Genomic DNA, 25,872 nt, shown 5'->3' with positions numbered 1-25,872 from the left:
TCCCGATGATTGCTACAGTCGTTTGGCTCTCATAGGTTAAGACAGTCCACAGAAATCAATGTTTTCTACATCAATCTATCAATAGACACAGACTTAATGGAAGCTGGTTGTCATGGTTGCTAACAATGACTATTTACACATATAAAGCTTTTTTCGTCACACATTTGAAAATTTAAAGAAAGATTTCCGAATATGCGAAAATGAAACTAACTTCACCACTCGTGAAACATGGCTCTCATTCTTAGCTCTGCCTGGCCAATAAAAATGAAATACTATATCTGTGGGTTGGCTGAATAATGACCATGAACTGCTGTTGTGCTGTGTTTAGAGGAGAGGAGAGATTCTCTGTTCTCTGCTGGCAGCACCCCTTCCTAAAATTAAAAACTCATTAAATTAACATGGTTCACATGAATGGCATATTCAGCATTCAAATGGATGAATTTTGTTAAATGTTTGCATGTATGTTAAACAAAGGTGACTGTAATTATGTTTGTGTTCAGAGTGGGTCTCGGGAGGTAGTAACACAAGCACAATTATGGACCAAAGTGGGTTCAAACATACCACCGCACTGGTGAATTTTCAGTGTTCCGCAACCATTTATGTCACTCCACACGTCAGGTCAGGCAAGTTCGTTTCTGCCAGCAAAACAACAGGAAATGGGGAAAAATTGGCTCGCAGCCAACCAAATTAGCAATGTACCTGCATTATAGCAAGCTGCACTTGCGACTGCACAAAAATAGAGCTCCTAGTGTTGATTCTAGATGTGGCATTTGCATCTGGAGTCTGTTGTTGCTGTCTCTCAGCATGAGGACCAAAGAAGTGTCAATGGCAATAAATCAGACCGTCATGAAGCTGAAAAACCAGAACTAGAAATCAGACACACAGCCAAAATATTAGTAGTTGGTTTCCCTGACAGGGATTAAGCCTAGTCCTGGACTGCATTCTCCTTTTAATAGAGAAGCTCTATTTAAAATGCTCTGTAGTCCAGAATTAGGCTTAATTCCTGTCTAGGAAAGTAACACTAGATGTGTCAAAATCAACAGTTTGGCACAATGTTAAGAAAACACCACTAAGCATCATCTAACCTTCATATCACATTGTATTTACATATGTTGGGTGAACCATATAGGAATCACAGTCCTATCTTAAAACTGTCATATTCACAGCTGGGTAGCAAATCTTTTGCAATCAATGACTGCCTGAAATCTGTGATCTATAAGCATGTACAGATGCTGAGTATCTTCCCTAGTGATGTTCTGTCAGCCCTATAATGTAGCTGTTTTCAGTATCTGTTTATCCTGAGAGGTTTTTTGTTTGTTTCTTGCTTTGTTTTATTTTTGCTTTCAGTATCATGTTCACTAAGTGAAGTGCATGCTCAGTGGGGTTCAGGTTGGGTGACTGACTGGGCCAGTCATGAATCTTTCACTTCTTGGATCAGAATAGTTGCTTTAATAGTATGATTCAAGTCATTGTCCATCAAGGTGAATCACCATTAACTGTATTTTGAGACATTTGAATGCATCTAAGCAGTTACCCCCTTAAAATCCCCTTAAAATTTAGCATTACATACTAAAGCTTATTATTCAGGGACTTCAATACAAACTAGCTGAGTTATTCTTAGGTTATAGAGTTGTGTATATAAAACTTTGGGCCTCTCGGCAGGCCATTTAAGGTGGTTCTGTTTGCTTCAAAATGAATCCTGCTGCTGCTTTTCCATTATTAAAAACACAGGTGATCCAGACCAGTCGCCAGTCCATCGCAGGGCAAACAGACAGACATACACATTCACACACACACTCACACCTAGGGGCAATTTTAGCATGTCCAATTGGCCTGACTGCATGTTTTTGGACTGTGGGACAGATAGTGATTAGTAAATTCTGTTTTAAATAAGCACGGATGTCCCTGAAAAAGACTATTATAATGCACCCCTTTACCATGACAGACCCAGGCTTTTGAACTTAACACTGCAATCAACAATCAAGATCCTTTCCTTCTTTGCCCTAGAGAAGACAACATTTGTTATTTCCATAAATAATCTGAAAAGTGGATTCAAACCATAATACACATTCTGCTGTGCATCAGTCCACTTCAAACAAGCTTAAGCCCAGAGAAGTCGCTGGCGTTTCCAGATGTTGTAGATATGGCTTCCCCTGTGCATCATACAGTGTTTTGTGGATGCAGTGAGGAACAGAGTTTACTGACAACAGTTTGTCAAAGTATTGTGGCATCTCTGTGCGGCCGTGAGGAGCTGGGACTGTGGCCATGCAAAGTAGCTCTGACCGCGCCATATTCCCGGTTAAAAAGGTCAGTTTGTTGTGACAGCTTTGTTGCCACTGTGTGGTTTAGGTTGTAGTTAATTAGAGTAATTGTAACCAAAGAGGATGGGTTTCAGTGTGTTGGAAGTGTCTACCCTCCTCGGATGCCGTGTCCTCCCACATTACCCCCCCTTCCTGTTATTCGTGTTGTGGTAGCGCTGGGCTGGTCATTTCTTGCTGCCTGTTGAAGTGACTGGTAATTAAAGCCGCATGCTTCTGTGACGGATATCACCACACATACTTGAGAATAGTGTAGTGTTGGTGTCATATCCGTCACAGAAGCATGCCAGTTGTTAATGCACAGCCCTCTGAGGGATCAAAGGTCGTGAGCATTGAGTTGTAGTTTTTGGCCTTGCCCTTTATGCACAAGGTTTCTCTGGATTCCATGAATCTTTTGATGATATTATGCACCATAGAGTTTTTTTGGCACCCTTGCTCATGAAGATCCATCCTTGCTCTTAAAGGACTAGTCCTTTCCTATATGCTCCTTATATACCCAAGCATGACTACATCACCTGTTTAAGACATTTCTTGAACATTTCTCAGTGTTTCCCCTGTCCTAATTTTTTGGAACTTGTTGCAGTCATCAGTATCAAATGAATGTATATTTACAAAAAAGAATGTAGTTAAAACATCAAATATCTTTTCTGTGTACTGTCTTGGCCTAAATACAGGTAAAGTGGATTTATCATCCTTCCAATCTAGTCTTTATTTGCATTTAAACTACTGTCACATACCTTTTGGGAACTGAGGTAACTGTAGCCTCTCAGATCTTTTTGATTTACCATTAGTTTGGATTTTCTGGTAAACCTTCTGAGGTCATGCTGGTTGTCATATTTGCTGCAGACAACTCCCCTCCTCATCAGCAGAAGTCACAATCACCTGAATACTAGTTCAGAACATGCACCTGAGTTTAATCAGAGGCCATTTTGTATAATATTTAATATTGTGTTGCAAAGTCTTGTTTGTGTTGCAAAGTCTTGTTTGGTTTCCTTCCCTGCAATTCTGAGCTGTCTTGTCGTTTTCTCTTCTGTTGACTCTGTGTGTTTGGACCTCGACCACAATTGCTGCTTTGTGTTTTGTGGACTGTATGCTGTTGTATTTTTGATATGGTTGGCCTTCCCAGGCCCCTTTGCTTCTTTATTCTTATCTGGCTCTTATTAAACTTGCACTTGATATCGATCTGGTGTGAAGCTTAGTGTGACACTGGTGATATTTAGTGTATGTTTGTAATTATATTGTATTATGTTGCCATTTAACAAAAGTAATCAACCTATAAAGCCATGCATTATAGCTTTCTCAGTTATTATGGAATTATCTACCACGGTGTTGACACATTCTGGACCTTTACTTATAAAAAAAAAATATCTTCCTTCAGCACTCGCATGCCATTAAAATTATTTTATGTACGTATTTGCCACCAAATTAGTTTTGTTTTATTGAAAACAGTGATTCCAAACTTTTGAACACCAAGTTCAAGCTTAAAATGTTGTCTATGCTGCTGTTCACTATCATGTTAGAACAAATCACTAGGGGAAACAGCATCATATACAATGCTCCAGTGAACCCCGAATTGATGAGAATACAGCAAAAATACTTCTGGGACTTTCATGAATCCCCCGGGACTTCACTGTCCCAGTACCGTACTTTAGGCCACTGTAAATAAATGTATGTGTAAATATATATTCTCTGAACAATCTGTATTCAGCCTGTGATAACTGAAATGACAGGTTGTGATACGGCAATAGTCAGTTTGGAAGTTTGGGCCCTTTGAAATGATTGTTTGAGACAGTGAGGAAAAAAACTGAGCTTGGGGCATTAAGTTGAAGCATGGTGGAATTCTTAGAGCAGTGAGCGTGACTGTGCCATCTTGCCCTACTGTCACAAGCATTACACAAGCAGGGGCTTTCACACTTAAGTGAAGAGACAAAGAGTAGCATGTGTACAAGACGACCAGTGATGTTTACAGAACAGCAGTTTTAATCAGAAATTAAGACTTTTTTCTGCAAATTGCACAAATATTGTTTAGTGAAAGCGCTTTTTGCTCAGGTACCGAAGCCATTTTTTCCATAGCTAAGTCTGAATTCCAACAAATGAACAAGCGAAATGGATAAAAGGATCAATTAAAAAAGGATATCTTGGTAAGTGAAATGATCTTAAATCTAGTCAATATAACAAGTTGATTTATCTCATTATATTGACTGCTAATTTTGCTTATTTCAAACATGCTTTATAAAAAAAAACAATAAAATGTGTAGAAATAAGTTAAATCATTTTATAATAAGCAGCAATCTCAAAATGAGAAATTATAGCTATATCAACTAGATTTAAGATAAGTTCATATGCCAAGATACCATTTTTGCAGTCTTATAATAAGCATGAGAGACTAAAAAGTAAGAAAAACTGCAATTACACAATGCAAGACTATTGATTAAACTCAATTATCAATTTAAAAAAAGTAATTTCACAATTGACATCCTTAATGAATCAACATTGATTAACCGACAGTTTAATTAATGATAATGCCTGTTTAAAATGTTCCTACTGCTGTCTATTAGAGTGAGAAGCCTGAACACACTCATTTATTTGCATTTTTCCAATATCGTGCATTTTAAATATTCTTTTAATGTATATGTAAAATCCTTGTTTGTTTTTCCAAGTATTTTAGAATCTTTGAAAGGCTCTGCATGGTCTGTTATTGCACAGTTAAGACCCATTTTATTCTTCGGTATTTGATTAATCATCAAAATAATCAGTATTTTGGGCGCAACCATCTAATGCTGCATTTACATATTGGAGGGAGACGACAGTTAACCAGATTAACCATTTTCTGTGGATCCAGCGGCGGTCAGGGGAACGTTCGTCAAGAGTTCAGTTTTCCCAACTTTTGTTGTCGACGGCAGCAGTGAAATAAATGAGCCATGGACACTGAATATCTGATTGTTGAAGTCCAGGATCAGCCAGTATTAAATGACAAAAAAATAAAGAGCACAGTGTCCTCCTGCCTTTTTTTTCCTTAAAAGGGGAATCAACATTGCCACTAATAAACAACTTTCGGCAGTAATGCTGTCACCATGGCAACGTTTCCATTTCAGTATGCCACCATCAGCCGCAAGCCCAACATGTGAGCACAGCATAAATGTTAGCCTTATCATCAGGACATTGCAAGTTCAGCGTGAGAGTCTGCCGTAACAGAACTGGCAGTTTGTTCTCCTACAAGCACGTTTAGTGGCAGTTTGAAGATGTGGTGGTGCTTCAACTGTCTTAAAGAAAGCTCACGCTAGCCTTCACCCTCCCAGCATGGTAGCATTATGTGATAGAGGGGGAGACTTAGTGGGTGGATTTAATGTTTATGTAGTTCAGCTGTCTCCTTTTATTTTCCTTATTTTTAAATCTTGTAAATCCAAGCTTTAGCAATAGAAATGTAGCATTATTTGTCATACCAATAAAGCATATTCAACTGAATTGAACTGAATTGAACTGAACTGAATTGAACTAAACTGAACTGTAGAAAACAGAGAGGATTCAAGGGAAGAGAAACATGAGCAGCAGAGCAAAACAGACAAGTGTGAGGGGTGGCAGAGAGGTGAAAGGCCCATAGAAGGACAAGAGGCTAGCACCTATCATCCAATGCAATTCTTCAGCTCAGAGAGAGAAACCAGAGAAAAAAGAAAGCAAGAGAAAGAGAGAGAGAGAGAGAGAGAGAGAGAGAGAGAGAGAGAGAGAGAGAGAGAGAGAGAGAAAGGGGGGTAGGATGGGAGACTGGAAGGCAAGCATGAAAAAGGTAATATCACCATATCTGTACACATACCCTGTGACAGCATCACTGGTATGAAGAAGGGCAGTGGGCAGGAATGAGAGACAGAATGTGTGGAAGAAAGAGGAGAACGTAGAGAGTGTGAAGGCAGACAGTAGAGAGACCGCGAAAGAGAGAGAGACAGAGAGAGAGCAGAGGAAGGTGCAGGCTAAATGTCACTGGCTTGTCTCGATGCCCTCTTGCTCCAGTCATGTTATTTACTTGAATGAACGCTGTATGAGTCAGAGCTGAGATAGAGAGACAAAGACTGAGACAGCAAGAGAGAAAAGGAAGAGAGAGAGGTCAGAGACAGAAACAGAGAAAGAGAAAAAGAGAGAGAGAAAGAAAGAGAGAGGTCAGAGACAGAAACAGAAAGAGAAAAAGAGAGAGAGAGAAAGAAAGAGAGACATCAGAGACAGAAATGGAGAAAGAAGAAGAAGAGAGAAAGAGAGGAGTCAGAGGCAGAAACAGAGAAAGAAGAAGAAGAGAGAGAGAAAGAGAGAGGTCACAGACAGAAACCAAGAAAGAGGAAAGAGGAAAATTAATATCATTTTCTGCTATAAAGAGATCACCTTGATCCCTCCAGAACACCAGACCAAACCATTTTACTGCCAACCAAAAACACAATTACATCCCCTACTGAACTGAAACTACAGAGCAACACAAACTTCAGTGCTATTCGGCCCTAAATCGAGCAAATCGGCCCATTAGCAACCTACCTGACATACCTACCTGAAAAAAAAGAAAAAACTGAGGAAAGTGTTGACAGTGTACAGACTCTGTGAGCACAATCTGGCCATTGAAACTGACCGGCGCAGACAGAGCTGGTCACCCAGAGAGGCCAGACAGGCTCTCACTCGCAGTTGCACTTCCTAACAGACTGATCTAAACATGATTCCATTAGAAATCAGTTCTACAACAAAGCGAGCAGCGTCTGTCCTGAGTTTCAGCTCTGCAGTAATACTGAAAAATATTATGAATATTTGTACATTTTCATAACCTAATGTTTTAAAACAGAACGGTAAAATAAAAAGCCTGTAGACGAGGCGGGGTGTGTGGAGTCAATACAGCTTAGAAAATATCATTTCAATAGATTATGGTACAATTATGTTCCCTGACTAAAAGTACTGAGTACCAGAGGGTACCACCCCAGTGACAAGAGGGGCACTGCCCCAGTGACAGTTTAGTACCTTTATTTCTGAGTGCACGATGTGTGTCAGACTGTCACAACCTGAGGGACAACATCAACAAACTATTGTTGAAATTATCTTGATTCTTTTATTTTCCTTTCCCTTTATTGATTAATAATCCTGTAAATAACTTCATTTCTAGTGTTCTATTGTAATCTATGATGATATCTTTCTCTTGTTTATGTGAAACTGCTTTGGCAACAGTGTATCTTATTACATTCATGCCAATAAAGCACCATTGAACTGAACTGAATTGAAAGAGAGAGGTCAGAGAAAGAGGACAGAGAGAGAAAAAGAGAACGAGAGAGTTATTTTCCACCTCTGAAAACATGTATAAACTAGCCTTTGTACTTGAACACCCCTTTTGACCTTTGTCCTTCAACTTAAGGCTATACTTTTTGTAATGAAAATATTACTATAATAACAACAGCACATTTTCATGGTTTTTCTGGTGTTCATACCAGTTTAACCAGCTTAGCCACTGACCTTGGCACTGCACCATGAAGGTCATTAGGGGGCATCTTTATGATACAGTACCCTGCCCACTCTTTCTTAAAAGTATGTTAAAATTCCTTTCAAATCCATTGTTTTTCTGTTGTGCTGTATGACATCTGAAGAAATCAAAAACGTACAGACAAGTGTTTTGCAATTAATACTTTTAAAGCTGCCATATTTTGCAAAACGTTATGCAATAATATATAACATTATTAAAGATTTCAAATATACAGTCATGCCAACCTACTGCATTTAGATTTTTATATGACTAAATTATCTATTAAAAGTACATATATGGTTGGACTGCAGGCACAAATGTCAAAAATGAATGTTATTTTGACAACACCTTGGGTGTATTTACATAAAGGAGGTATTGTAGAATAATCTGTGTCATGTATTTATTATTTCCTAGGAAAATAATGTACTTCTATGATACAGGTATGAAAAATGAGACGAAATTTAAGTCTGGATTTGAAACATGAGATTAAAAACCAATTAAAAATACAGTTGATCTATACAACAAAAAAAACCTAGCAATGCACAGAAACGCCTTCAATAGTGCTTGTAGGCTAGAACAGGAACTTTATGAACCACATATTGACACAGAACAGGGATCAATACTGGCAATCATTCAATCAGACTGATCCATATTTAATAAAATATAAAGCTCTTTTGGCCAATAATCCCCATATAGAGTCTTTTCCTCTCTACTGCAGTGTATAAAATGGTAATGCGTTGAATTGACTTGAAGCATATATCATTTCCAAATGAATAAAACATATCGCCACAATTTTGTCTTTCAGTTTACTTACCTTTGGCAGTAATTGTATCAATGTAATATATTTAATTCATGTGGAACTGATGTACACATTCAAATCCAGTCAATTCAGTGCATTACTTTTTTTCAGCGTGGTCCAATATGTCACTGGCCATTAAACTCTGCCCTCCTCCTCCAGAAACAAAAAACAAATCAGTGAATTACTCATCTGTATATACAGTGGCATTTGAAGAAAATGAACCACCGAAATGAACGAGAAATGCTATCTGTTCTTAAATTGGCACATATTAGGCATTCAAAAACAAGCACTGCCCGAAATGGAACCAATGAAACGTAGGGTTTTAGTTCTGGTTCATTTTCCAACTACCTGTGGGACACTTGGAATGGCCATAGTGATTACATTAAAAGACTGCTAAATCTAATAACATTAGCACTAGCTCCATTATCTTAGCAAACTCTTGACAAAGTGATCATTCTGAAAACAGTGATCGACCCATTAACACATAACATACCACTCCAGTTAACGTTAGTCACCTGTGATTGAAACGTACCTAACAGCGTGCAATACTTTCACAAGCACAAATAACAGCTGTGATTTGATTTGGCATGGACTGGACAAGCTTCTGGATGTAAGTGACATCAATGTTCATTTACTCCTGCATCAAAGAATTGCGCAGTTTGGCCAGATTTCGTGGATGCCTTCCTTGGCGTCTTACTCGTTGTTCCAGTCAGTCCCACAGATTTTCAAGAGGATTCAAATCTGGGTATTTTGCAGGCTGGTCCAGATCAGTGAATGGTCCTGAATGTTCATCATGCCAATCAGTCACATTTGCAGCCCTGTGAACGTGAGAACTGCAGACTGGGATTTTTGCCACTGCTGGTAGACCCGTATGACCGTACACTTCAATACACCTGCAAATTTAGATATTTCCTTCTGACTATGGCCTTTGGCTGCCCAAATCACTCCTTTTTGCCCAATCATTAATATCTGCTTTGTGACCCATTTTTAACAAATCAATGAGACATTCACTGCACTGTACCACCTTTTCTCAATCTATGAATCCCGCCACACACCCTGCAGGTATTTATTGCCCAATCATCCTCATGCCATCTGCAGGAGCCTGAAGTTACTACCACCTTAAACACGCAAGGTGACTAATCTTTTGTCCAGGGAACTTATTAGTCATACAATAGTGCATGGTGACTCTATACTCACCTAATGAAGTAAAGTACTAGCTCAACTGTCTACAGGGCTTCAGCAAACATAGGGAACTTCCAACTGATGGCTTAAACTCAAAGATCTACTCGGCAAACTCCTTTTTGTTGTCACAGCAGGGGGTTCTGACTCCTCCCCTTGTAGCCCTCATTGCTCACTAATAGCTCAACACAGAGTCACAGCATTTCACACACAGAGAGCCAGCAGTGTTCTAATCACCTGTGACTGATCAGAGAGTTAGACCTGAAACATACTTCATGCAAGGATGTGAACGCAGATGCTTCAAGCTACGCAGACGGGGTTTCACACATAGTTGCGTTCAAAAATGACAAATTTCACAACACAACGCAAGGGTGAGCTGCATTCTGAGCATAACAGAAAGGGGTGCTATAATGACAGCCTGTCTGACCGAGCGGTCCTGTATCGCCAGCTTGCTGCCGTAGCAGACGAGCAGTTGAGTCTCACACAAAGAAGGCTTACGTAAACAAAGAATATGATATATTATCAATTTCCATTCCAACAGAAGAGGTTAAGCAGCTCACCCTCCTCTACTGTCCACATTTAGCTGTTGAGGCTATTGGAATAACAGTAGATCCCTCTCTGATTTGTCCTCTACCGCCCCTCTTCAGTACTGAGAGTTTTAACCGCCACAGCATGTAACAGAGCACAGTGAGTTTGTACAGTAAGACTGAGCGTTTGCAATGCGTTGACCGAGCATTGATATTTGCATTTGTGTACTTGCATTGAGTTTCAGGCCTTACAGGGCAAAAATATTTTATGTGATTATATCAGTGGTGGACGAAGTACACAAATCATGTACTTGAGTTAAAGTAGAGATACCCAAGGTAAAATATTACTCCAGTAAAAGCAGAAGTCCTCCCTTTAGACCTCCACTTGAGTAAAAGTATAAAAGTATTTGCCTTCAAATGTACTTAAGTATCAAAAGTAAAAGTACTAAAGGATTAATTATGACTCTAATGTCCTATTACCATTTTTGTAACAAGACTCTTGTCTCATTAACTCGTTTTAGGTGAAAATACTCTAGTGTCACTCTTGGTAAACCAATCTTTTAATACAATGTCATTAATTAGACTGACGCTGATGTCTATTAAAATGATCATAAGCACAAAACACTGAAGGCAAACAATTTCCATTAGGTAGAATAAAGTGGCTTTGAAATAACTTTTTGCAAACAAGCAAAGTTTTAGTTTAAGACTCATTTGCAACTTAGTTACAAGTTTAAGCTTAATAAAAACTTGCTTTAAACACAGGTTCACAAATGAGTTTTACTTCACTATATTGCATCTGTAGGTCTAAACTAGCCAAAACAAATTTACTATAAAATGAAATAGTGTTTGTATAAATATAAGACACATGCCAGTCACAACTGCATATGTGTACATATTTCTATATTGTGGTTTATTTACACAAAGTTAGGTTAGTTCCATCATTAATGTTGGCATAGGCACTCCCAAAATTTTAAGCTGTACACTGACGTTGAACCGCATGATAATGTTAATAGGGCCACTGTTAATAAAAATCAAAATAGTAGACTTCAAGAAAAAAGTCGTAATATTTAGAGAAAAAAGTCATAGAACGACATTAAAGTGGCATTAATACCAGGAAAGGTCGCAATATTGTGGCCAAAGGCTTTGCAAAGGGAAGGCAGCACCTCATGTTAAAGTGAGGGGCGGTGAGGAGTTGGTGGAGTTACACTTTCATATCGATTTCATCCATAAAGAAACACTCAGTCTCCCTGTCTCTCCTGCACATCAGCACCAGCCTGTTATTAGTAAAAGAAACGGCTGAAACGGTTGTGCAGAAAACTGTTTACTTAGAATAAAGAGCCAGACGGACTCGGAGGAAACTGTCTGTCTGTTTTGTTGAAGGGGAATCGCAGGCAGTGTCGTCTACACGGCTATCGGTGGCCACATCTTGGTGCCATTCAACGAGGGCATGAAGTTTCACAGACAGTGAGAATGATAATCAGAATGATCAATCCACAAGCAGAAAGGAGTGTGTGGAACTCCAAACGCCAGTACAGTAACCGAGACCCCAACGCGTTATGGCAGCCCCCTACAGTTAGCCCACTTTATCCCCCCAATATTACGACTTTATTCTCGGAATATTACAACTGTTTCTCGAAATATTAGGACTTTATTCTCGAAATATTACGACTTTATTCTCAAAATATTACAACTTTTTTTCTCTAAATATTACGAGTTTATTCTCGAAAACTACTATTTTTATTTTTATGAACAGTGGCCCTAAAACGCCATCGTAGAACCGTATACTTGCACTGGGTAGGTATGTCCAACAGGTCAAAACAAGCTCAAAACAAAGTGCACACTGTACCCTAAACAGTGTTCTTGCTTCACGCTTCTTTCGTTTTGACTTTGAGAAATGTTACGTTTTTATGCACACATAAGCTAAAAGGAACGACAGATTTTGCATAATGTAGTGGAGTAAAAAGTAAGATATTTGACTTTGAAATGTAGTGGAATGAAAGTAAAAAGTCACCCAAAATGGAAAAATTTCAGTAAAGTACAGATACACGGAAAAAGTACTTAAGTACAGTAACGAATTACATTTACTTCGTTAAATGTACAAAGACAAGAAAAACAACACAGCAAATTTAAAAACCTAAACCTAATCATGCTTGGATAAAATGTTTGGATGAAATGAGAAAATGTTTTTAGATCATATATATTTTACTTTCGATAATCCATAACAATAGACATTTGACATTTTGACACAGCTCATTTTAGCTTTTGCATTATATGTACCAAATTTGTAAAAAACAGACGACAAGTCTTTTATTTGTTTTTGACTCTGGATGGGTAGAACCAGCATATTCTACTCTAATGGAATGGAATCTCACTTTCACAGGTCCCCCAGGAACATCTTCGACTCCAGCTGGAGTTTAAAATTTAAACCCTGGTGCAACTGATAAAAACCGAAGGCTTACGGTAGTGGCAGATGGCAATGGTTGCTAAGCAGTGATTGGAGGGTGAGCTTGGCAGAGAGCATAATGATTTTATTGGCCGTAATACAAAGACAGCACTCACAGGAAACAAATTTCATTATCTTAAAAAAAGCAGTGTAATAATTATTCTGTACATATTTGATTGGGTAGGCTTGTAATAAAGTCCCTGGCATTTACCTCAATCCAAGTGACATTCTCTTTGTTTGGACATAAACATATTAAAATGACTGTGGAAAATAACTGTCATAACTGTGTAACAATACCTAATTTTAACATTGGGATTCTGTTGAAAATGTTAAACAACTACAATATACTTCAACTGCCAACACTTTAACCTCACCCTGAAGTACCATAAAACAGGAGCCTTCGATATAGGACCAGAGGCCAAAAAATCACAGTTCCAGTTTTCTGATGTCAAATGTTTTTGTACTTTCTTGTAGTAGAAAAACACCTTCCATAAACAAATCAAGTATAAAGCAAGTATAACTGACCACAGCGACCACTTTCTTCAAGACGAAAGACAGTGTACGCACTGTAGTCTTAAGAAAATATAATACGAAATACATTTTCTCCTCTACTGCCCAAAATATATCAATCAGATAGACATTCTTTGAAACATCTGACAACATCAATAATGCATCACCTTTTCTTTCTGACTGTTAAATTGGAGAGGAGGTTGTGATACTGACTGTGGCTGCTAAATATGGCTCTATATAATGGAAAAAAAGCTGCCATCTAATGATACGACTCATTTTACCACCATATATCCCGCTTCACAGTTGCGCTTTGCATTTCTGTTTAAAAAACAATTATTCTCTTCATTTCAGTCTTCATTACTCTTTATTTTGTTCTACTATTATAAGCTATTATATACAGTGATCAGCCATAATACTAGAACCACCTCACTGTCCATTTTATCAGCTCCACTTACCATACAGGTGCATTTTGTAGTTCTACAATTACATCTGTTTCTCTGCCTACTTTGTTAGCCCCCTTTTACTCCGTTCTTCAGTGGTCAGGACCCCCACAGGACCACCAGAGAACAGGTATTATTTGGGTGGTGGATCATTTTCAGCACTGCAGTGACATTCTCAAGGTAGTGGCGTGTTAGTGTGTGTTGCATTGGTATGAGTGGATCAGACACAGCAGTGCTGCTGAGGTTTCAATCACTGTGTCCACTCACTGTTCACTCTATTAGACACTCCTACCTTGTTAGTCCACCATGTCAGAAATAATAGCTCATCAGTTGCACAGTGTGTGTTAGTCATCAGTGGTCACAGGGCGCTGCCCACAGTGGATATTTTAGTTGGTGGACTATTCTCAGTCCAGCAGTGACGCTGAGATGTTTGCTGTGTCTGATCCACTCATGCAAGCGCAAAACAAAGTATGCAGAGCAACAGATGGACGACAGTCTATAACTGTAGAACTACAAAGTGCACCTATATGGTAAGTGGAGATGATAAACATGGACAATGAGCGTAGATACAAGGAGGAGGTTTTGATGTTATGGCTCATCAGTGTATACCTGTTACTATATAAGTAATGAATTGAATTACAGCTCATTGTTTGCATTGCTTTGGCAAATAAAGTGGAAATAAAATGAGAGAAGAAAGAGAGAACAAAGAGACATGAGAGAGAGAAAGACTAAAAGAAAAAGCTCAGAAAGCTCAGATAACTATATGCACTACATAGAATATATATATTGCTAAAGGCTACCTAATTCAATCTGGTACAAATGCATTCGATAGTCTAACATATCCCACTGTTCTGTATTAAAGTGAAGCACGGGCTCTAGCCAATCATCATCAGAAACACGATACAGAATAAGTATCAAACAGGAACTTGCACGCAGAATTCAGCAGAGTGATTTGAGGATAAGGGCACATGAGGATGTGGTCAATTAAATGTGGTTTCTATTTGAACAAAATAACATTGTGCTCAAGGAATGTCAAGGAACAATTCTGCTAATTGGCCGCTTTTATTTGTTTATTAAACATCATAATCTTTTGTACAGCATTTTACATGCCCATTATTATGCCAATATTAAGCTTTGTTAAACCTGTAATAAAAGCTTTACACTTTAATTTACTGACTGTTCATTACTGCTTCATTACGCAATACTTAGACATTCTCCAGAGAATGTTTATTTATGTATTATACATCTTAATCTTGTGCACCATCCTTACCTGAGTATTGGCTCTATATGGAATAAGCTTATTATTAACCCCTGTAATGAAATACATATTCAGTACCTTTATCAGAATTTTTAACTTATTTTTATCAATAGTTATCAATCACCAGTTACCTCAAAATAAAAACTCAATCCATATTCTAAAGTGAAACCTTACATTTCTAGTTAACTAGTAGGGATAAGCAGCCAGTTAATTACCCGCTACTGGTTTGTTAAGGCTTAATAAAAGCTTTACAAGAGCATGTTTATTACAGAGCTCATTAATAAGCATATTCCATATTGACCCAATGATCAGATAAGATTTGTGACATAGAAGATAAATTCTTTATTCACTTTAATTCACACAAAATTTGTAAAGGGCAGCTGGTTAACTAGCAATTATTGGCTTGATAAGTTAATTACTATTGCTTAATAAGGGTTAATATGGACTAATAAGGTTTTACAAGGCATAACAATGGGCAAAATGTTGTGGAGAAGATTATGATGTGTAGTACACAAAATTAAAGTGCTGTGGAAAAAGCTTAATTCACCCTGGTCACTGCTTAATAAAGTATTAATGTAAAGTATTGGTGGACAGACATTTAATTACCAAATACTGGATTGTTAGGGCTTAATAAGGAAATTATAAGGGCATTATAGTGTCCCTTAAACCATACACTATGTGTAGTGAGTTGGACTAAATTTATTGAGTTTCAAACCAATGCAACCTCGCTAGGTGTGTTACTTTAACAGCATTCTTAGCGGTGTTCCTTTCTGTTAATTAGCTATTTTGTTTTTCTTATTTTTCATCAGATTTGGTTTGGATGCAATTTCTGTGTTTTTCTTATTTTAACCATGACAGTATTTTAGGCTCAATTTTGCCAGTTCAGCTTGCATTGGTGTAGAAAAGGTGTGCAAGTGGTTACCGTCAACTTGGTGCACAAAATAAAAGCATTAAAAGGCTCCAAAATGAATACTTCTTATTAAATATGAAGTAGCTGATTATTGTAATGTATTACCAACTATTTATGCAGTAATACACAAGAGACTGTGTTATACCCTGAGATACTGACTCTGGTGTGCTGCAGTCGTAGGCACAAGACCAAAGGCTGAGTTGATAAGAAGTCTTCTAAAACTTAAAGTACAAACTTATCAGCTAATAGCTTGACAGAACAAGATAAACTCTCTTAAATGAAACACATTTTAAACAATACCAGTAGGTCACAGCTACAGGGTACTACTTACTGAAACTTCCATCAGGCTTATAAAAATTAGAGGAAGAGTCCTAAACAACAAACAGGGCATCCATGAAAAACTGAGCTCTGCCACTCGGGTGGGGTGTAAACAGCTTTGTTGATGACAATGGGAGCATTTTAGTTTTGTCGATGTCGCTTGCTTGGGTTGCTTGATTTCGTTATAGGTCTAATTACTCGTACTAAAGTTGTGCCAGTTTGTTTAATTTGGCTGTTTTTTAACAGCTGGCTGCCATTGATATATTGCAGGTGAAAATAACACAGAGAGATGCATTCTGAGTGCCATTATCGGGATGTATAGAACAAATCAGTGTCACGTAAGAACAGCACAGAACTTACTTCCGGGTGGGTAACACAGGTAGTGCTGTTTTAATACAACAGCACTTTGTACTGATTTTGTACTAGTTGTTTAAGCAAAATACTGGAAAAAGAGAACGTTTTTAAAATTCATCTCCCGAGGTCCCTGGGTTCCCAACTGCGCATTCAAAAACAAGGATGAAAACCAACAGAACTTACGGTTCTAGCTCTAGTTTGGTTACCACCTGCTCAAAAGACTGCATCAACTATTAGAATAACCTTAATGGCATTTTTGGTCATTTTATGTCATTCTAAAGTATTTAGTTTGGCTAATTAGCTACTCTAATAGTCAGTTAGCTTACTGGCGAATATGAAATGATATACGGCACTATTCTGCTCATACACAAATGTCTACATTACACAGAAACAGGTTTGGATCATATAAAGTCTTTATTTTTCCCTGCCAAGTGTGAAAACATGAGCAAAAGCACTCATTCCATGGCGTCTAGCATAAATACTAATATTGTTAGCTTTTTAACTAGCTTATGTCACCTTATGTTGTGCTGTCTACAAAATAGTAACTTTAAACACAGTGATCAATACATACCACCTTGGTTTACATTCTGGTGCACTTATTGATCATGTAATAGTGCTGGGCAACTTTATCTTCATCTGAAAGAGTAAAAGATTCACTAAATTGTCATTGGCTTCAGCTGCAAGTGAAACCAGAGACAAAGGATCCCTCAGTGGGATTAACGCTACTTATAGCAGCTCTACCTGATTCTGAAAGCTAGAAAAAGGGAAAAAGGTAAGTAAAATTGCATATTTTATGCATATCCATTACATACTTGGGTACATTTGACATTACAGCCTCAAACACAACAATATTTTACTATTATTGCCAATGTTTAGTCTGTTATGTTGGTATTTATTGTAAATTGTACCATACATTGAGCTGCTTTTACGCTGACTGGACAAAGCACCCAGAGAGTCAACTTTTATGTTAACAAGCATTCTGATTGGCTCTATTGGCACTCATGAATGCTTCACAGCCATTTGCAATGCAAGGTTGAGAGTAACTGTGGTGTAATAATATTTTGTTGCTTTGGGGGACTTTCGCCAGTAAATTCGTGGACCCTCAGTGATGACCGATTTGATTGAACAGAATGATGTTCAGGCTTTAACCTGTAGAGTTGAGTCCCATTACTTTTACTTAAACGCAATGTTCAAGCAAACTGTTGCCGTAATATGTTTAAGTAGACACTGATAGAAGTGAACACTGTTTTTTACAATGCACTAACTAATGCACTTGGGTCACAATTATGCCAGTTTCTGTTGTCAAAAAACAGGTCCTGCAATGTCTGCATGCACTTCAAGATTATAGAGTTTTCAATTTAGGGGCAGAGCCGCTTACGCTGTGCACCACCACAGCCCTATTTTGGCATTAAAAAGTGACTGTTGTGATTTATAGTGTATGCACAATGAGCCTTTAACATCTAGAGTAAGATCAAAGTGGCAGTCACTGTTACTTTGTGCTTTTGCATAATTGTCTATGCATTTATGGGTTCAAGTGCAAAAGACTGGTGAGGGTTATTATAATGGACCACTTATTCCCACTTACCAAAACTGATTTAGCGTCATTGAAAAGATTCTTATTTTCAGTGCTAGCATGGCTGCAATTGCTCACAGTGTGTCCAAAAAGAGAGAGTTTCTCAAACACGTTTTCATTTATTTTACAAAGGTAGAGGAAAGCAATTTGCAAACATGTTCTCTGCAAAGACACATTATTTCTTATTTGTTGGTAGAAATTAAACAAAGCTATTTGGAACCCCAAACCAAAAGAAGCAGTGCATGTTTCCTTGTACTTAGAAAAGAGAAAAAAGCTGCTCACTTGAAACACAATAAAAAGAAGACTTTGAGGAGCTGCTGAATTCTGTCAATAAACACTTTTGTAGAACACTTTCATGAATTATTCAGTCAATGGTATTTGTAAATTTAAGCTGTAAATCTGCAAAATTCATTCTTTCAGACATGGAAATAGTTTTCCAGAGAGAAAAAATTGTGGTTGGACGTTACCAATGTAGTGGTGTGGGTGGAGTTTTCACTGGCTCCGCCTGATCGACTTGACGTGCTCAACTTAGAATCAAGATTAATTCTTTGCCCTGTTAGTTCATGTCCTTGGTCACATTAAGCACAATCCATTCACAAGACAAAATTCTGGTATTTGGTTGTGTCACTGTGTTCCAGCAACAGGGAAAAAATTACACTAACCAATATTATCTTAGCATGTTTTCCCTCCCCTCTCATCACCCTGACCAATCACCAAGCCAGAACACCCATCAACACCTCCAGTCCGGGCAGGAAAGTAAGTGTGTACAAAAGATTTTTGCACAGATTTAAGAGTGTGGCTGCTTTTTAATTTTTAGGAAAGTAAATGTGTGTCAGCAGACCACTTCCTATCTTCTCCTCACTTGGTTGTAAAATAGTAATTCATGAGTTTTTCAGTTTATTTAAGCAAACCTATTTTCATGTTGAAATGAGTGTGGGACTGTTTTCTAAAGTTGCTGTGAGGCAGGTCAGCTGACAGAGCAACCTGCATAGACACACACACACATAGCCCATCTCTTGCCCACACACATTTGTTGGTTACACTCGTACATGAATTTATTTTAACGATAATATGACTACTTTTTTCCTAGTGTCTTTTTCCTTTTGTTTTTGCCATGAAAGCGTAGGGATAACAAAAGCAAAGTTTAAAATGTTAAAAGGACAGCCTGCTAACCAGTGCTTCACGTAAGCTACATCATACATACACATATTTCTGAAACTACAATGCATAGTCGAAATCCTGTAATACTTCAGCTTTTGAGAAAAAACGTCTTTTCCTTCGGCTCTTCTGTAAAACAGACAGATTCTGTTGACTGTCAGTGTCCAACTCCATGTTCGTTTCTTGAATGCCTGCTTTTTTTGCAATCCAATCAAATCCTGAAGAATAAAATCATGTCTTGCCCACAGTTATTTGCTGTGTTTTGATTTTTGCTGTTTATATTGATTTTAAAGACAAACCCTCGGAAGTACTGCATGTTAAAGCAGCACAGAATCTACACAATGAAGGACCAAAACCTGAGATAAGTACCCTTAGTAAGCTGAGTGAGAATAGTCCTGATAGTTGTGGCCAGTTTAGCTATTAGTCTTGATAGTTGTGGCCAGTTTAGCTCTCTAGTTTAGATATTGATAGGCTGAGACTATAGACCTTCTAATGGTGTAACAGGAGTATCAGAGCACCGCTGGTTTGCTTACTAATATACAAACAAACCATATTAATTTGCATATGTGAATATATACATGTTAATATACAAATAAATCTTTTTTAAAAAAGTAAGAACATTGGGATTGTAAAACTAAAACTTACAGGCATAAAATAGGAGGAACTGTAAGGTTCTTCTGTCAGGGCTATAAAGGCAGCAACATTTCCTATCCAAACCCAGTCTCAGAGACCACAGCGTAGCCACTGACAGAAGAAAACAGTCCTGCTTAGCAAAAGATGAAAGAAAATGTGCTGCTTGTGTCTGACAGGTGAGGTTAAGACAGAGGTGCACTTTCTTCTTCACTGTGAACATTTTAAAGCAGCAAAGGAACCTTTCACTGTCAAAAGTCTTAACATCATTTAAAAAAAAAACAGTGGCAATGTCAAAACGTTAGTTTATTCTAATGTCATTCATAACCTTTGCAATTTGCAAAAACATGAAATATATCCTGTTGATTTGCACAATATTGTTATTATTATTATTGTCATTATTGCAGTGTTTCCCATAGGATTTTCAGACATAGAGGTGGGTGGACTCCAACCCCTTTTAGGGTCCCAATTAAACAATTACCAGATAAATGCACGAATCCAGTGCACTTTGGGGTGAAATTGAAATGCTAGATGCACATTTGTCTCATGATTAAAAAAGCTTACAAATGTGGTCAAATGTTTGTTTTTTATTTACAGGGCATTTCCACTGATTTTTCAAATGTTCTGCATAATTCAGTCACTGAGATGTAAACAAAGTCATTCAGAGTAGTTTGATGTGAAATTGTTCATTACAGAGAAATAGACTCTGATTTCTTTTTCACAGTGGTGGCAACAGGAACCAGGGGTCACGATTTAGCCATTTTATTTACTCTCCAAAATTGATAATATATTGGGTATTTGGTTATATAATATATTGGGTATTTGGGTATCCAACATAGCCATGCAAATACTTCTCCTCAAACATAAAAAAACTCATATCATAAAACAATTTCTGAGCCACAAGGCATAAGTGTATGCATAACCATTTCATGTAATAACTTTTTGTGATGTGGGCTTTAGTTGCATTAGACGCTTCACTCGTCTTCCTATCATCACCACTGTGAAAAACCCTGACTCCGTCAGTTTCTCTAGAACGGAGCATTTCATACCAATCCACTCTGAATGAGTTTGTTTATACTGTAACAATTTATTTACACAATTAATGGATTAATAAATTCTGACTATATCAATTTTGAAAAATCAGTGGAATTCCCCTTTGAGGTGCTGAATTCACATTCAGTGGCAGACTGATGACAGAGGCTGTTTCTTTTTTTTTTCTCAGCAACATGGATCTGAACTTCGGAGGCTCTATTAATGCATTAATGCATTAATGAGAAACTGATTTATTTGTTTGTTTGTTTGTTTGTTTGCTTTTATTATTATTATTATTATTATTATTTACTAGAGTTCGGCTAAGGTCTTCCACATTAGATTAACTACTAATATACTGATGTTTCTTCAAGGCTTCTTTAGTAAAGGGAATAGTCCTATTTAGAACCATGAGTTCTATATAGAACCATTTCATGCTTTTGTTCTTTATAGAAGCTTTTTCTACATAGCACCAAAAAGGGCTTGACTATTGTTATAATATCGAGCTTGTAACAATAGAAGAACGCCTTTTAGTGCTATATAGAACCATTTTCAAAAATTCTCTAGCAATGTGAAGAACCATTTCACCATGCAAACAACCAATTAAGCATGAAATGTTTCTGTATAGAACTCTTGGTTTTATACAGAACCAAACCTTTTACTAAAGAACCCTTAAAGAACCTTTTCCAAGTGCAAATGTTATGGCACATGTTATATAAAATGTTAAACTCAGCAAATAAATAGACATTGTGCACTACAAATTACATCAAAATGGCATATTTAAGTGTGTTCTCTGTAGAGGATGTGTTAATTTATTTTCCATCAAAACGTAATTTGACATTTTAAATATGACTGTATATTTGATATTTATGGCTTGGACTAAAGGCCTGGCTCTAACAGTCATGGTTCACCCCTGCAATTAAGTAATTAAAGACTGAATTAGTGCTGATATCTGTATATTTGGATGACGCCCATCCTTAACTATTAGCATCATTGTGATAATGCTAGTAAGTACAGCTTTTATTGAGTTTGTTCAACTCCAAAGAGTTAAACTCAAAAGCCGTACTTTCTTTGCTTGGGCAATACTGTAACTGATTCAGTCAAGCCTATAAAGCTGTTCTGAATGGAACTGAACTAAATTGAAAAAATGAAAGAAAAGACAGAAAACCAGGCAGAGACAGAGAAAGAGAAAGAGAGAGAGAGAGAGAGAGAGAGAGAGAGAGAGAGAGAGATTCTGAGATGAGGCTACAGTCAGACTTATGCTCCTACGCTCTATCTAAAAGAATTAGAAGAAGAAAAAAGCAGCAGGAATCCAGGATCCTGAGAGTGTGTTTAGGTGTGGGTATATGTGTTATGTCTTGCCTTTCTCCAGGCCAGTGATCTGGTTCTTCAGCGTTTCTCTCTGCTGCTCCACCTCCAGTTTCTGGTCCTCCAGCAGACGCAGCTTCCTCTGGGTGGCCTCCCTCATCTTATTGAGCTTAGCGATCTGCTGCTTCATCTGATTCACCTCCTCCTCCTTCATCTGTAACACAGACATACCAGAGACATTTAGTGTCGGATTTCCTGAGCCTTTGGCACAAGACATTCTGCTGAAATATGACACATTCTGCTCAAAATATCATGCGCTGTGTATGAAACTGAAACATGCACATAAATGCACAGGTTATGAAGCCATGCAGGGGAGAGGAGCAGGGCACAAAGTAAGGCAGGGTAAAATGTAACATGAACTTTTTCTAAAACAGGTCCAGGTAAAACATGCTTATGGTGATCTTATATTCTCATAGCAACATCATCTGTGAATTTTCACAGCAATGGAACAGATCTTTGTTGAGCTCACACCTGTATTATTGTAATACCCTTCTTGGTGGTTGTAATATAGCACAGTTTTAACGCATATAAACAACTCACAATGAGAGCCAGACAGGCTAAAGTACTGCCACCATACTGGTTACAACTAAGCCACCCAAGGTAAACATCCATATCCCCCATAGCTCTTCCACTTTGTGGTCTAAATAATGTACATACAACTGTTACACAACTATCCCTGCAGTCTGTTACAATTAATCCTACCTAAGGGGTAAGTTGAAGGTGTTTGTATAACAAAGTATTATATACTTTCAAAATTATTTAGCAAAAAAAAAACTCTCCTCTACAAAGGGAAATGCGTTTCATACATACAGTCGTATGCCACTGGTTACACACCCTAAAAGGTCTGAGATCTAAATGTCTCTGAACGCAGTAGCATTAGCATTACTTACTCACTTCACTGGAACTAAGGGGCTGAGCCCAAACCCTAAAAAAGAGCCCCAGCCCATTTTATTCCTCCTCCACCAAACTTTACTCTTAGCACTATGCACTATGGTAGCGTTTTCCTGGCATCTGCCAAACCCAAATACATCATTCAGACTGCCAGACTGCAAAGCATGATTCATCACTCCAGAGAACAGGTTTTTAGTGCTCCAGAGCCCAATCACAATGCACTTTACACCACTCCAGCTAACACTTGGCATTGCGCATAGTGAACTCATAGTGACCTATTTCTTCACACAGTTCTTCATGTTGTTTCCAGAGGCAGTACCTGTACTATGCGCTTGAGTTTGCATGGTCTACCCCTTTATGTCTGAGCTAGTGTTGCTCCTAGATGCTTCCATTTCACAATAATACCACTTACAGTTGACTGGGGCAAATCTAGCAGAGCAGAAATTACACAAACTGGCTTGTAGCAAAGGTGGCATCCTATGACAGCGCCACATTTAAGTCATTGTGTTCTTCAGTACAACTCATTCTACTGCCAGTGTTTGTCTATGGAGAATGCACAGCTATGTGCATTCTATACACCTGTTAGCAATGGGTGTAGCTGAAATGCAATAATTAAGAGGGATGTCCATATAGTGTGCTATTTTTTAGATATGGCTAATCGTTTAAGAACCACTAAAAGAATACTCCAGCATTTTTCCAAACTGATCTGCCATTGCTGTAGCATGTGACTGATTACCATGGACATTAATTTATAACATTTCCCTGCTATGTTAGTAAAAGAACTGAAGCAGCTTCCCATTGGCTTCTAATAAGAGTTTTTTTGAGTAAACAAGTTTTATATCTGTTTATAAGTACAGAAAAAATGCTTTCTGCAGTAATTGGCTGTACACTACAGCTTGTAAACTTGTAATCAGCTGCATTTCCAATGTTTTTGCCATTTTTTGCCAACTTTCTTCAAATAAATATGTAAAAGGGGGAAGACATGTTGCTTTTCTCCTTGTACGTGTAATATTAGCTGCGTGTTTAGGCTTGTGCATGCATATAGTACACAGATCAGATCAGTGTGTGTGTGTGTGTGTGTGTGTGCGTGTGTGTGGCAGGGCAGGATTAGGTTATGTGTGTGCGTGCATGTCAGTGTGTCTCCATTAAGGCCTAGTGTTCCCCTGTTGCTCCGCTGTTCCAATTTTCCTTATCACACTGATAAAGACTCTCCAAGGAGTCTGAGTGTGTGTGTGTGTGTGTGTGGGTGTGTGTGCGTGTGTGTATGTGCGTGGTGCCCTGGAGGATTCAGCCCAGCAGCAACGCAGTGCTTTACATCTCCTGGAAGGAACTGCGACTGGTGCCGCTGCCTCTGTGTCACTTTTTCCAAACCCAACAGGTAATCTAAACATCCACTTAAGGCCAAATTGAGGAGGCACTAAAGTTCCCTTCTTTATCACCTGACAATGATATATAACTCTGAATGGCAGCGCATGATCCCCCCCCCTCTTCATTCCTTCCATACAGCTCTTTCTCTGAATGCCTTCTAATTACCCCACAGTTGTCAGCGCCGAAGACAGCTTAAATATGAAAAGTCCATAATTGCATTAGATTTACATATAGAGGAAGTCGCTCTATCTGCAAACTTCTGTGAAGGAGCTGTGCAATGTTCCTGAACGTGTTTGTACAGTGACCCCTTGTGGCACCTTCTAGGTTTGACGCCATTAATCATTCAAGGGCCCATATATTTTACACTAGCCTTGTATTTTATGTCCACCTTTAACCTTATACAAAATAAAGTCTGAATTCATTTTCACATGACCATTTTCTAACCTCTCTTTATCCCTTAGAATTAAACAGTCTGCTTTTGTTACAAAAGACTGATATATATATAAATGATCTCTGCTTTGATGTATGTAAGGCCGTCTATGTTGTTCTAACCTCTGAACCACTGCAGGCTAAATGAACATCTTATGCAATTTTGTGACATCACAACCATGATGAATTCAAAACAGCCTGTTTTCAAAGCTTAATATCGAAGAATGATTGAAGTTGAATAATTGGCAAGACGTAAATGTGCTCAAGTTTGTGACATTACCATTGCAATGAATTCAAAACTGTTTTTGCAGCTTAGTTTTAATAGTCTTTGTTGCTTTTGCAGCACAGGTAGAATGGTTGGCTATATATGTAAATGTGCTCATGTTTGTGACATCACAACCATAATGAAATTAAGCAGTGTTTCAAATTAGTTTCAATAGTTGATGCTGATTTTACAGCTTAGTTTCATAGGCTGAAAGTTTGATCATATGTAAATGTGTTCATCACAGCCATGATGATTTCAAAACAGTCTTTGCCATTAAGCCTAGATAGCTGTTGCTGTTTCTTGCAGCTTAGTTTTGTGGGTTGAATTGTCGGTTATATGTAAATGTGTCCACGGTTGCGACATGATGGATTCTAAACAGGTTGCTCTTGCAGCTTAGTTTCCATATTGTCGCTGTCCAAAGAAAAACAAGCATCTCCAAAACAGTAACTTTACAGGAAAAGGGAAAAACACTCTGACCTTCCAGTGTAAGTTAATGTAAAGAGATTTTATTCCAAGTGATTTTAGAGCATTTCTATTGGTCCATTCATCATGAAATTTTCCCACAACGTAAAGGACAGCTGGTGTGTTAAAATGATGTAGAGAAATAAAAATTGACAATAATGAAG

General features: G+C 38.0%; 1 protein-coding gene across 1 annotated transcript in view; it reads right to left on the bottom strand.

The window, feature by feature from the left end:
• Positions 1–25,872, bottom strand: part of cfap58 (cilia and flagella associated protein 58) — a 219,745-nt gene that overhangs the window by 172,888 nt on the left and 20,985 nt on the right. Inside the window, exon 7 of the mRNA XM_036563477.1 lies at positions 22,288–22,447. Within this exon, the coding sequence (XP_036419370.1) occupies positions 22,288–22,447 (160 nt within the window). The remainder of the gene's footprint in view (positions 1–22,287; positions 22,448–25,872) is intronic.

Source organism: Colossoma macropomum, unplaced genomic scaffold (assembly GCF_904425465.1).
Source record: "Colossoma macropomum unplaced genomic scaffold, Colossoma_macropomum, whole genome shotgun sequence".
In the NCBI taxonomy this organism is placed as follows: domain Eukaryota; kingdom Metazoa; phylum Chordata; class Actinopteri; order Characiformes; family Serrasalmidae; genus Colossoma; species Colossoma macropomum.
The sequence above is the reverse complement of the archived record's forward strand: the minus strand, read 5'-3'. Positions and strand labels throughout refer to the sequence as shown.